The sequence below is a fragment of the Macaca thibetana genome, chromosome 16, assembly GCF_024542745.1.
Source record: "Macaca thibetana thibetana isolate TM-01 chromosome 16, ASM2454274v1, whole genome shotgun sequence".
Taxonomy (NCBI): domain Eukaryota; kingdom Metazoa; phylum Chordata; class Mammalia; order Primates; family Cercopithecidae; genus Macaca; species Macaca thibetana.
The window spans coordinates 36,362,478-36,376,500 of NC_065593.1; the positions used below are offsets into that span (position 1 = coordinate 36,362,478).

At 38.4% G+C, this 14,023-nt stretch overlaps 1 protein-coding gene across 1 annotated transcript in view; it reads right to left on the bottom strand.

The window, feature by feature from the left end:
* Window positions 1–1,917: 1,917 nt before the first annotated feature.
* Window positions 1,918–14,023, bottom strand: part of RAD51C (RAD51 paralog C) — a 42,797-nt gene continuing 30,691 nt past the window's right edge. Inside the window, exons 7-9 of the mRNA XM_050764737.1 lie at window positions 11,918–11,978; window positions 3,713–3,773; window positions 1,918–2,129 (exon numbers count right to left, since the gene is read on the bottom strand). Coding sequence (XP_050620694.1) covers window positions 2,025–2,129; window positions 3,713–3,773; window positions 11,918–11,978 — 227 coding nt within the window. The 3' untranslated portion in view covers window positions 1,918–2,024. The remainder of the gene's footprint in view (window positions 2,130–3,712; window positions 3,774–11,917; window positions 11,979–14,023) is intronic.

The following is a 14,023-nucleotide window of genomic DNA, read 5'->3' on the forward strand; positions in this document are numbered from 1 at the left end:
TCTCAAAAAAAAAAAAAAAAAAAAAAAAAAAAACAACCAGACACACACTGGGGTCTACTACCTAAGGGTGGAAGGTGGGAGGAAGGAGAGAAGCAGAAAAGGTAACTATTGGGTACTGAGTTTAATTCCTGGGTGATGAAATAATCTGTACAATAAACCCCTGTGACATGAGTTTATCTATGTAACAAATCTTCACATGTACCCCTGAACTTAAAACAAAAGTTTAAAAATAAATATATAAATATGGTTGGGCACGCAGGCTCACACCTGTAATTCCAGCACTTTGGGAGGCAGAGGTGGGCGGGTCACTTGAGCCCCAGGAGTTCAAGACCACCCTAGCCAACACAGAGAAACCTGTCTCTACTAAAAATACAAACTATTAGCTTGGCATGGTGGTGCATGCCTGTAATCCTAGCTACTTGGGAGGTTGAGGCACAAGAATCACTTAAATCCTGGAGGTGGAGGTTGCGGTGAGCCAAGATTGTGCCTCTGCACTGCAGCCTCGGTGACAGAGCGAGATTCTGTCTCAAAAGAGACAGAAAAATTAATTAACTAACTAATTAATTTTTTTCCCCCACAGGGAACCAAAGTAAATTTTGTGAGTAAGTTGAAAAGTACGAAGAGCCAGGTGCCAAAATATTTTTAGGTGATTTTGAAACCATCAATAATTGAAATCTTTAACTTATTTAAGCAAAGTTAAGATTATTCAAAGAAAAATCTCAACGTAACAACTAGAATTCTAAAATGGATCATACCGTGTTTCAAAATATAGGAATAAGGCCAGGTGTGGTGGCTCACATCTGCAGTCCCAGCACTTTGGGAGGACAAGGCAAGAGGATCGCTTGAGCCCAGGAGTTTGAGACCAGCCTGGGCAACCTTGTTTCTACAAAAAAAATCCAAAAATTAGCAGGGCATGGTAGTGCCTACCTGTAGTTCCAGCTACTCAGGAGGCTGAAGTGAGAGGATTGCTTGAGCCCAGGTCAAGGTTGCAGTGAGCTGTGATCATGCCACTGCACTCTAGCCTGGGAGTGAGACCTTGTCTCAAAACAAAACAAAACAAAAAACGTAGCAGTAAATGATTGTGAGCTTATCAACCTATTCTGGAAGATATATGTTCCAAACAATCTCTAGAGAGAGATAACAGCTCCAAAGTCCTCCCTTTAACATTATAAAACATCATTAAATGCTAAACAAATGGCTTAGATTTTAGGATTGAGGTCACTAAAATCAGTGTGGTCACCTAAAATTTGTATCTTACCTAATAAAACTGAACAGAATGATATGCTGACTCATGGTGCTGCAGGTCATTTTAAAGAATTATCAAACTTACATTTAAAAAGAACATGGCTGGGCACAGTGGCTCACGCCTGTAATCCCAGCACTTTGGGAGGTAGGGGCAGGCAGATCACCTGAGGTCAGGAGTTCAAGACCAGCTTGGCCAACATGGTAAAATTCCGTCTCTACAAAAATACAAAAAAATTAGCCGGGCATGATGGCGGGTGCCTGCAACCCCAGCTACTTGGGAGGCTGAGGCGGGTGAATTGCTTGAACCTGGGAGGTGGAGGTTGCAGTGAGCCGAGATTGCGCCATTGCACTGCAGCCTGGACTACAGAGTGAGACTACATCTCCAAAAAAACCAAAAAACAAAAAAAAAACCACAATAAGAATATGAAAAAATCTTTTCTTCCTAAGATTTTCTAGGCAACTAGGAAAGAAAGGGGTAAAAACAGCCTGAATGGTAAATTCAGACTAGCCACATGAGATCAGCTTTCCACATTTGTGAAATATAATCATCATCTCTACTGAATGTTACTGAAAATGAAAACAGGGTAAAATATAATTGCAGAATACTGCTTTAGAAAAACTTTCACAGAATCATATTTAGGTATTTTTCCCATTCACTTCATATAATCTGGATTCATTCATGCCATAGTGTTTATTTATACTTTAAAGTAACAAGTCCACTTGTACACACTGGTTTCACAGCATCAATAAATTTGTACACTTTGAGATTTGTTTCTGGGTTATAATTCTTCCTCTGGTTCTCGTGACCGTTTGCGAGTGCTCAAGGAACCTTCTGTTTGCAATGAACATGCAGAAGTAACAACAGTATCTCTAAATCCCTGAGGCTGAAAGATAAAAAATACATATACAAATATGATTTAAGAACATTTGAAGACTGATCTTAGAAATATTTTTAAGTAATTAATAAGAAAGCTACTTTATTCTAGGGCCAGGTGCGGTGGCTCACACCTGTAATCCCAGCACTTTGGGAGGCCGAGGTGGGTGGATCACAAGGTCAGGAGTTCAAGACCAGCCTGGCCAACATGGTGACCCCCATCTCTACCAAAAATATGAAAATTAGCTGGGCGTGGTGGCGCACACCTCTAGTCTCAGCTACTCTGGAGACTGAGGCAGGAGAATTGCTTGAACCTGGGAGGCGGAGGTTGCAGTGAGCCGAGATTGTGCCACTGCACTCTAGCCTGGGCGAAAGGGCGAGACTTCGTCTCCAAAAAAAAAAGAAAGTTCCTGAGATAGAAATTTATCAACCACTGTGAATGAAGAGGATAAATCTCATGGATAGGTGCCTAAGCCCGGGTTATATTAAGAGTATTTTATATATACTTATTTATACACTTTCATACACACACATAGAAATAACATTGCATTATAAAAATGTTCTGTAAAGGACAATCCTAACAAACTTTATGATAGCTTTGTTAGAAGAAGTAAAAGGAAATAACCTAAGTCTTAGGTACTTTACAGATTTATTTTCATAATTAAATACTCTAAAGTTTTCCAACTAGGATATTTCTCTCTCTTTTTTTTTTTTTCCAACTAGGCTATTTCAAAGACACCTGGGCAGTGCAAAACTAAGTGGATAATTCCGTTTCAGAATCTCTATTTCTGTTTATGTCCTTATAAAAATGAGATAAAGCCTGGCCCAGTGGCTCACGCCTGTAATCCTAGAACTTTGGAAGACTGAGGAGGGCGAATCACTTGAGGTCAGGAGTTTGAGACTAGTCTGGCCAACATCGCGAAACTCCATCTCTACTAAAAACACAAAAATTAGCCAGGCGTGGTAGCATACGCCTATAATCCCAGCTACTAGGGAGGCTGAGGCAGGAGAATTGCTTAAATCAGTAGGGCAGAGGTTGCAGTGAGCCAAGATTGCGCCACTGCACTCCAGCCTGTGCAACACAGAGAGACTCCATCTCAAAAACAAAAAGAGATGCCAAAAATACATTTGGCTCAACACTATTGATAAATATGTATATTTCAGCCAAAAAATGTGTGTTCTATGATGTAAATTCACAGAAAAATTAACATCTTAAAGTGGGCTATATTTGGTGGCTACAATAGATCTATAATACCTACAGACCAAAATAAATAATGTTAGTATTTTTTCTTTTCTGGAAATCTTCAACAACTTTCACTTTAAAGATGTTTAATATCCTGACATTACATATGGCATGGAACACACTACCCCAAAATAAGTATTTCCTCTGTTCTTAAGAATAAATTTCAGTCCATTTGTGACTACAATATTCTGTATACACTACTATTTTGGGGACAATGTTCTAAGCATCAAAAGCTGTCCTCAAATATGCTTGCTGCCTACAGAAGTTAACAGAAGCAAGTTGTAAATTCTCTCTTTAGATAATTACTGCCCATCAATATCAAAATCCCACTCTAATCAAATAACACTGACTTTGATTTGAAACAGTACTGTGGATTCCTTCTGGGTGGGTGACTTGTACAATGTTGCCAACCTGCTTAAAAAAAAAGAATAAATACATACAAACACATGAACTTAATTAATTAAAAGTTCAGATGACCAAACTCATAATTTAAATGTTTAGGTTTATTATATTAATAATTCTATTATTTTTTCTCTAAGAACACAAAAACGAGAGAAATATTAAATATACACCCTTCAAATACCCGTATGTATATGAGTTATAAGAAATTTTAAAGCAACGTAAAAGTCCAATGACTGATTCAAATAAATTATTTTATAAATGATGAGATATTACTTATGCTAAAAACTAAAGGTGGGAGAAAATATTCAAAGAGATAGGAAAGTATTAATAATATACTAAATAACAGTTATACCATATAATCCCATATTTGTAAGTATGTATACACACATCTAAAAAAATTGATAGAAGACTACAATCAAAAAGTTAATAGTTGTTATCACAAAGTAAAGGTTGCTTGCTTATATTTTCCAAACTGTCTGCAGTAATCATGTTTTTTTCATTATTGCTGAAGAATGATGTTAATTTCTTATACTACAAATGAGAAACACTTACTCATATTACACCAATAAAAATAGCTAGGAAGACATTGTTTTAAAATGATGCAGTCAGGCATGGTGGCTCATGTCTGTAGTCCCACCTCTTTAGGAGGGCAAGGCAGGAGGATCACTTGAGACCAGGAGTTTGAAGCCATCCTGGGCAACATAGTGAGACCCTCATCTCTGTAATAATAATATAAAATGATTATGTCCCAAAAATAAGTCATGACAGAACAAGATCTGCTTAGGTGGGATTTTACTATATATATTATTTATTTATTTATTTATTTCGAGACGGAGTCTTGCTCTGTCACCCAGGCTGGAGTGCAGCGGCGCAATCTCGGCTCACTGCAAGCTCCGCCTCCCAGGTTCACGCCATTCTCCTGCCTCAGCCTCCCGAGTAGCTGGGACTACAGGCACCTGCCACCATGCCCGGCTAATTTTTTGTATTTTTAATAGAGACGGGGTTTCACCGTGTTAGCCAAGATGGTCTCGATCTCCTGACCTCATGATCCGCCCACCTCAGCCTCCCAAAGTGCTGGGATTACAGGCGTGAGCCACCACGCTCGGCCGATTTTACTATGTTTTATACAAAGTAATATAAAACTGAAAGCTAAAAGTAGCTGAGAAATAAAATTCTAAGCTCTTATTAACTATATTCAAGTACTGTAACAGCAACAAATATAAACAAAAACCTTTAAAACTGCTTTTTGGCTGGGCGCGGTGGCTCACGCCTATAATCCCGGCACTTTGGGAGGCCAAGGCAGGCAGATCACCTGAGGTCAGGAGTTTGACACCAGCCTGACCAACATGGAGAAACCCTGTCTCTACTGAAAATACAAAATTAGCAGGGCATGGTGGCGCATGCCTGTAATCCCAGCTACTCGGGAGGCTGCGGCAGGAGAAACCGCTTGAACCTGAGAGGCGGAGGTTGTGGTGAGCCGAGATCGCACCATTGCACTCCAGCCTGCGGAAAAAGAGTGAAACTCCATCTCAAAAAAAAAAAAAAAAAAAAAAAAAAAAACACCCCACAAAAAACTTCTTTTAAGAATTACTTTAAAACTGATACACTGTAACTTATTCACAATAGCCAGAGGTAGAAGCACCCAAGTGTGCATCCACAGATGAATAAAAAAAATGTGGTATGTACCTACAATAGAATACTCAGACTTAAGGAAGAAAATTCTGACACATGCTACAACATAAATGAGCCTTGAAGACATTATACTAAGTGAAATAAGCGAGTCACACCAGAACAAATATTATGATTCCAATTATATGGGGTAGATAGAGGAGTCAAATTCAGAGACAGAAGGTAGAATGGTTGGTGATTGTCAGGGCCTGGGGGTAAAAAAGAACGAGAGTTAACATTTAATGGATACAGAGTTTCAGTATGGGAAGATGAAAAAGTTCTGAAAATGGATGGTGATGGTTGCACAATATGAATGTACTTAATGCCAGTGAACTGTATGTAAACATAAAGTGGTAAATTTTATATTATACATATATTTTAGCACAATGTGATAAAACTGAAATAAAAAATACAGATTCTAACGTAGAGGAAAGTAAGATTCTCAGAGTTATAAGTGTCATTTATTTACACAAAATAGAATGATTTGTTTTCAAAGACAATTCAAAAAGGACATTTTGGCTTTATTTGTTACTCTCTTAATTTTGAAATTGCCCCTCTTCTCAGACACAATTCAAAAGAAAAACAGAGACCAAAATACAGCCGAATCCAAAATGTCCTATAATCCATAATTGCAACTTTAAACATAAACAAAGTAACTGCTAATATGTAATAAAAGAATAGCTATGTTGAGGCTGGGCGCAGTGGCTCACGCCTCTAATCTCAGCACTTTGGGAGGCCACGGCAGGCAGATCACGAGATCAGGAGTTCAAGACCAGCCTGGCCAACATGGTGAAACCCCGTCTCTACTAAAGATACAAAAAAAAAAAAAAAAAAAATTAGCCGGGCCTGGTGGCACGCACCTGTAATACCAGCTACTCAGGAGGCTGAGGTAAGAGAATCACTTGAACTGGGGAGGCGGAGATTGCAGTGAGCCAAGATCGTGCCTCTGCACTCCAGCCTGGGCGACAGGCCAAGACTCAGTCTCACCAAAAAAAAAAAAAAAAAGAATAGCTGTGTCGAGTAGAATTACAAACTTTTATAATTCTTTAGGGTTGATAATCTATCTTTAATGGAAAAATTCACAGAAAAAGAGAGGCAAGGTGTATTTTAACCTGCCTTAATAGGAAATGATTTTTTGAATGACAAAAATCAGCTAACTTTCTGAAAAACTGGTATCTAAATCACCTCATATCAACGGTATGTCCAAATAAGGTACCTAGTACATTTATCCTGAGGAAATTATTAAAAAGTGATAAGCTTTTAAGAAGCATTTACATGCTTATTAAGAATCCTAAAGTCGGCTGGGTGCAGCGGCTCATATCTATAATCCAGCACTTTGGGAGGCTGAGGTGGGCAGGTCACTTGAGGTCAGGCATTTGAGACCAGCCTGGTCAAAATGGTGAAACCCTGTCTCTACTAAAAATACAAAAGTTAGCCAAGTGTGGTGGCACATGTCTATAATCCCAGCTACTTGGGAGGCTGAGGCAGGAGAATTGCTTGAATCAGGGAGGCGGATGTTGCAGGGAGCTGGTATCGCGCCACTGCACTCCAGCCTGGGTGACAGAGTGAGACTCCATCTCAAAAAACAAAAAAAGAATCCTAAAGTCAAAGGGGCATTAATTATTCAGGTTGAAAATCATCCTCAGGCCGGGCGCAGTGGCTCACACTTGTAATCCCAGCCCTTTGGGAGACCAAGGTGGATCACCTGAGGTCGGGAGTTGGAGACCAGACTGACCAACATGGAGAAACCTCGTCTCTACTAAAATTACAAAAAATTAGCCAGGCATGGTGGTGCATGCCTGTAATCCCAGCTACTTGGGAGGCTGAGGCAGAAGAATTGATTGATGAACCCAGGAGGCCGAGGTTGTGGTAAGCTGAGATCGCGCCATTGCACTCCAGCCTGGGCAACAAGAGCGAAACTCCATCTCAAAAAAAAAAAAAAAAAAAAAAGTCCTCAAATTTCTAGGTAAAAATACCATTTTTATGCATCATGCCTCTTTAGAGATCTTTTTAAATGAAAACTAAACCAAAGAATCACTTGGCTCATGGCCCCAGTTGAGATGTAGCTTAACATATGGCTGAACTACATAGCTTGGGTCAGGAAGAAATAAGACAGAAGCACAATTTGTGCTCTAAAACTGAGCACACATATGAAACACTGTGTGGGGGTGTTGATTTATTACTCCACTCTACCACCAGATCATCTTGGCAAAGAGTAGTGTAATTCTGAATAATCTTGGCCTCGTATAATCATGAATATGCAAATTGGAGGAAAACCCACATAATATAAGGACACAGACAAAAGTATTTCTTTTAATAACTGTTGGAATATTATTCCATCATTAGTCTAAGGGTAAAAATCAGGTATTACTGGTGAAGGACAGGAGCTGGGGCATGAAACAGTACACCTAAGTTCAATTCCTAATATAAATGTGGCTATTCAAGATTTTTAGTTTCTGGATGGGTGCTGTGGCTCACACCTATAATCTCAGCACTTTGGGAGGCCAAGGTAGGTGGACTGCCTGAGCTTACGAGTTTGAGACCAGCCTGGGCAACATGGCGAAACCCCATCTCTACAAAAATTAGCTGGGTGTGGTGGTACATGCCTGTGGTCCCAGCTACTTGGGAGGCTGAGGTGGGAGGACTGCTTGAGCCCAGGAGGTTGAGGCTACAGTGAGCTGAGATCGCACCACTGCACTCTAGCCTGGGCAACAGAGTAAAACCCAGTCTCAAAAAAAAAAAAAAAGATTTTTAGTCTTCCTCTCCAAATGAAAAATGTTCATTTTTATAACTATTTTTCACTGATAATGAATTTCTATTTCCATCCTTTTAAAATAAACTAAAATTTAAAAAGCATAAAAGCATACAAAATTTCATCCAACTTTTTTTTTTTATTTTGAGACAGAGTCTCACTTTGCTGTCCAGGCTGGAGTGCAGTGGTTCAATCTTGGCTCACTGCAACCTCTGCCTCCCAGGTTCAAGCGGTTCTCCTACCTCAGCCTCCCGAGTAGCTGGGATTACAGGTGCCTGCCACCATGCCTGGCTAATTTTTTTGTATTTTTAGTAGAGACAGGATTTCCCCATATTGGCCAGGCTGGTCTCGAACTCTCAACCTCAAGTCATCCACCTGCCTCGGCCTCCCAAAGTGCTGGGATTATAGGTGTCAGCCACCATGCCTGGCCTCATTTTTGTTTTTAAATATCTTAGAGATGGGGTCCCATTTTGTGGCCCAGCCTGGAGTGTAATAGCACAATCATAGCTCACTGCCACCCTGACTTCCTGGGCTCAAGCGGTTTTCCCAACCCTGGCCTCCCAAATAGCTAGAATTATAGGTGCCCACCACCACGCCCGGCTAATTTTTTATTTATCTATAGAGGTGATGTCTTGCCATTTTGGCCAGACTGTTCTCCAACTTTTGGGCTCAAGCTCATGCAACTTCAACAACTTAAAGATGCCAGGTTTCAAATGATAAAGAGCAAAACTACTTCAATTCTATTAAATGATGTCAATTTATTTTGATTACATAAAGTATGTACATTATTTATCATATATCCACAGCCTGGGAAAAAAAAAGTTTGAAGAAAAAAGATTTTACCTAAAAAAAGGAATAAGCTACATATTCAGATTGGCTGGCAATCAACGCAATACTACAATTACCTTCTAAAAACAGTCATCATAGAAGAAAAGAAATGAACTCTATTATAAAGTCAGCTATGGCTGGGTGTGGTGGCTCACGCCTGTAATCCCAGCACTTTGGGAGGCCAAGGTGGGAAGGTCACTTGAGGTCAAGAGTTCAAGACCAGCCTGGCCAAAATAGAGAAAGCCTGTCTCTACTAAAAATACAAAATTAGCAAGGCGTGGTGGCAGGCGCCTATAATACCAGCTACTCAGGAGGCTGAGACAAGAGAATCACTTGACCCCAGGAGGTGGAGGTTGAAGTGAGCCGAGATCTCACCATAGCACCTCAGCCTGGGCAAAAAGAGCGAAACTCCCTCTCAAAAAAAAAAAAGTTTATAAAGTCAGCTATAAAATGTAGATAATACTATTTCAGCCTATAGCCATACCACCCTGAATGTGCCCGATCTCATCTGGTAATACTATTTCAAAGAATTATGTGGAAAATAAAATAAAATATATATACATACACATACATACATGTATGTACATATACACATATATATGTATATACATGTGTATATATACATGTGTATATATACATCTATATGTATACATATATACATACATGTATATATACGTATACATACAGTGCTTTGCACAATAAAGGACAGTTAATAAATATTCAATAAATAGTAGCTATTATTTAATACTTATTCAGTTAACCTTTCTGGGCCTTGGTTTTCTGACTTTTAATAATAATCGGTATAGGTTCTGCAAATAATTATTGAAAAGATTATCTGAAATGTTGTAAAGTGCCTAGTAAAATACCTAGTACAAGCAAGCACTAAAATGACAGTATGAAAAATAAAAATTAAAATTAAAAAAGATCTTATGAGATGTAGAAAAAATATTATAGAACAGCAGATTTCCCCCAATCTATCTATATTCAATGTTGGTGTTGTACGTCATTTTCTTTTTTTGGGGGGGACGGAGTCTCACTCTGCCACCAGGCTGGAGGGCAGTGGCACAATCTTGGCTCACTGCAACCTCCACCTCCCGGGTTCAAGTGATTCTCCTGCCTCAGCCTCCTGAGTAGCTGGGACTAAAGGCATGTGCCACCATACCCAGCTAACTTTTTATTTTTAATAGAGACAGGGTTTCACCACGTTGGCCAGGATGGTCTTGATCTCCTGACCTCATGATCCACCTACCTCAGCCTCCCAAAGTGCTCGGATTACAGGTGTGACCCACTGTGTCCGGCCATGTATTTTATTTTCTAATTTCTTGGGAAGGATTTGTAAGAAGGTGAATTCATAAAAGGTTAACTCATGGTAAGCAAGATTTTCTGATCTCTTGGGTACCTTATCAATGCTAACTTCTAGAACTTGACAAAGAAGTCAAAGTTTTCCTCCTGATGAGTTCATAAAAAGATGAAATATCTTGCTCTGCTCCTATTATTTTTCTTCTTAAATGCATTTTATTAGTGAATATTTAATTATAGTCTGAAGAAGACTACTGTATACTAGCTCAGGCGTAATTCCTATGAAAAAATAAATGATGGAATGTGCTTTACAGAATAACCTAAAACTGGGAAAGTATAAACAATATGTTCAAAAGACTCTCAGCTGGAGAACTGTTGCCAAATCTTTACAATAAGGTTTGGTGCCAAGAAAAGAACTCCTTTTGTGGCTCTAGTATACAGCCACGTAACTTACAAAACTAGGGGAACTATCTCAAATTGTGATCATAGAAAAAAAATTAGGGGGAGGATTTACCAGACATATTGGTTTAAAGTAAAAAATTTGTTTAAATTAGGGGGAGACAGTCAATAGTAAAGCACTATGTATTGTGGGGAAAAAAACGTTACCTGAGCTCTTCGCAAATACCATTTTTAAAGAAGACACAAACTGCACGATCAGTTGCAAAAGATACATACAGAAGTGTAATCGATTCTGTTATGAGCTTCGGGTCCGCAAAACCTAACTTGGTCAGGCAAGATTTTTTTCAGTTTGTAAAACAACAAAGAAATATAGATTAAAAAATAGACGATTTCACTGGCTAGGCCCAATATGTATTTAAGTGACCCTTTATTCCATCTTTACCCGCATGCCTTTTAATTTCTCCCTTTATTAGAGCATTTCCAAACCAAGACCTCTAGGTTATACCAATTAATCACAAAGCAGAGAGGCTAGTATAAATCTGACATTTTCTAGAAGTATAGAAAAGACTTCACTGCTTTCAATGGCCTATTTTCAAGAAAATAAAAGCTGGTTTGTTCACTTGCTCAGCAGCTTTAAAAACAAATACAAAGATTTCATGCTGCCATACTTTTAAAGAACAATACTTGTGAAATGCAGGTAACTGGATAATAAAAGCCGGAGAGCAAAATACAAAATGAAAAAAAAAAGACACAATTTTATACAAGAAATACACTAAGGAACTAAGAAAAACCATTGTATGTTCCAAATAAATTAATTTTAAAGCTAACCTCAACAATTTTCCTTTTGTCCTGATTTTGTTCTTTTTTTTCAATCTCTTTCAGGAACACAGAGTACTCACCTCCTTCTACATGGCTAATAAATTATTTCAAAGAGCTTTAGAAAATGGCATTCCTTGGCCACCTACTCATTTCGGGTGCATGCGCCCCATCATTTAAATATTCCAGAGAATTTCCTATGTAGCTAAATATGCAGTAATAACAGCACATTTCTATGTTTGCTCTAGGTGATATCAGACAAGGCAACAAAAGTGTTACTTCATGGGTCATTGTATATCTCATCCACAGGACTAGCTCTAAGAAATCTGTAAGTGTTCATTCAGTGTAATTAACCCAATATTCAGAATTATTAACTTGTTTCTATACTGACCTTTGCTTTCGGTCCCAATGAAAGATTAGCCGTATTGTAGCAGCATGTCCCCAACTTTCCCCTAAGAGTAAAGAACATAATAACTGTATATTGCCTTACTGACTTGGTTATACATTTCTCAGAACCCCTCTGATCAAACAAAATCTTACTTTATTTAACATAACAAAAGTTTACTTGCTTTCAAAAAACCTGGAAAATGAGTAATATCCTGAGATTACAAGATTTTTACCAATCTAGGGAAATAATGCAAATCATTATTCTCTATTTGCTTTTAGAAAACTTTATTGTCTGAGTCCATATGTGTGTCAATTTTCCATATCATCAAGCCTAACATATTTCTGACCTCCAGAAGAAAAGTAAAAACTCTGGTAAAATATTCTTTTTTTTTTTTTTGACATCAACAGAATATGTAATTAAGTTGTGGCATATTCATGTCATGGAAATGAACTACACTGTCATACAACAACATGGATGAATCCAAAAATAATAATGAGCAAAAGTTGTCAGTCATATACAGTATAATTCTATTTATATAAAAGCTATAAATAAGCGACTGTTGGGGATATACAGACAGTAAAATCTATAAAAGCTAGGTGACAATTATACAAAATTCAGGACAGTGGTTGCCTCTTTGGGGGAGAGTACACGAGGCTCCTGGGGTGTGGTAATGTTCCATTTGTCAGTGTGAGCAATGGGCACCTGGACATTTATTATTGCTCTTCTAAATACACATTTTCATTTGTATATTCTATTTCACATTAAAAAGAAAAAAAGACCCAAAAAAAGCATTAGGTGTAACTCAAGATTTAAGCAATGGTGCTTGGGAGTACTATCGTATCATGTAGACACAGTGCAAGGAAATGAAAAGGTGGATATAATTTGTGAGGTAGAGATGATGGGCTCAGGATTGGACAAACTGAGCTCCTGAAACACAAGACTTTTATTATTAGTCATATTAGGTGTGAAACTGCCCTGAGATCACCATTTGCTTTTATGCTGGATTTGGAGGGCAAAGAGGGCAGTTGAACTCAGCAATTTACGTGTCCAGCACTGAAAATCTTCATGGTAAAACAATTACTAATAGGTTATATGTTAGGTTACTTCTCAGTCCCACTCAGCTCAAAGGGTTTGTCATTACCCTACTGATTTGCACTTCTAAGTCTTCTGCCTGTTGCATTCTGATGATCCATTTCTACGCAAGACACAGAATCTAAAGCTGAGACATAGCAATAGAAGACCAAAGAACAGACACAGCAACAAAGTTTGTATGAAACAAATCAGGAGGGTAGGAATGAGATTTTGATGTGCATCCTGGCCAAATTCCAGAACTAGCAAAGAGAGGTCCGGTTTCTAATTCCAATCACAGCAAATTCAGCCATCTTATTTTCACACAGAAGTGGTCTACGTTGATTTTTAAATCTCTTTAAGGGATTAGGGAGCCTCTTAAATATAAAGGAAACTAAACTGATAGTAATGTAAAATGAGCAGTGACCTATCATACCAGCAAACACTGTCAAAAACAGAAAGCTAATAGTGGGACTGAAGTCTAGAACACAGGAGTTATGTTTATCCAGTGCTGCACTGTACAACAGGGCAGTCACTTGCCACATGTGGCAATTTAAATTTAAGTAAAATTCAATTAAACATTCCATTCCACAGCTGCACTAGCCACATTTTAAATGCCTCAATAGCCACATGTAGCAAGGGCTACTGCACTGAAGAGCACAGACATAGAACATTTCTATCATAACTGAAAGTTATATTGAACAATATCCTAGCAATATCCAAGATAAAGGGTGTTCTGCTAGTAAAGTAAGGTCGGCATCAGAATTATTACAACTTAAGCATAACATTCCTGAGGGCATCCATTTCCATTTATTTGCTTCTCTGCTCACCAACTCTGAACCCCTGCTTTCCCAACTTTCTGGTATCTGGGAAGAAAATAAACTGACTAGAAAACATAAATTTCACTCTGTTTGACAATTGTAATTCTCACTAAATTTATAAATTTGCTTTCTGATTTATCATGGCGTGCTGAAAGAATGAGTTTGAGAAAGGCTGAGTTTGATTACCCCTGAGTGGATCCAAACATTAGGAAGCTCTTAA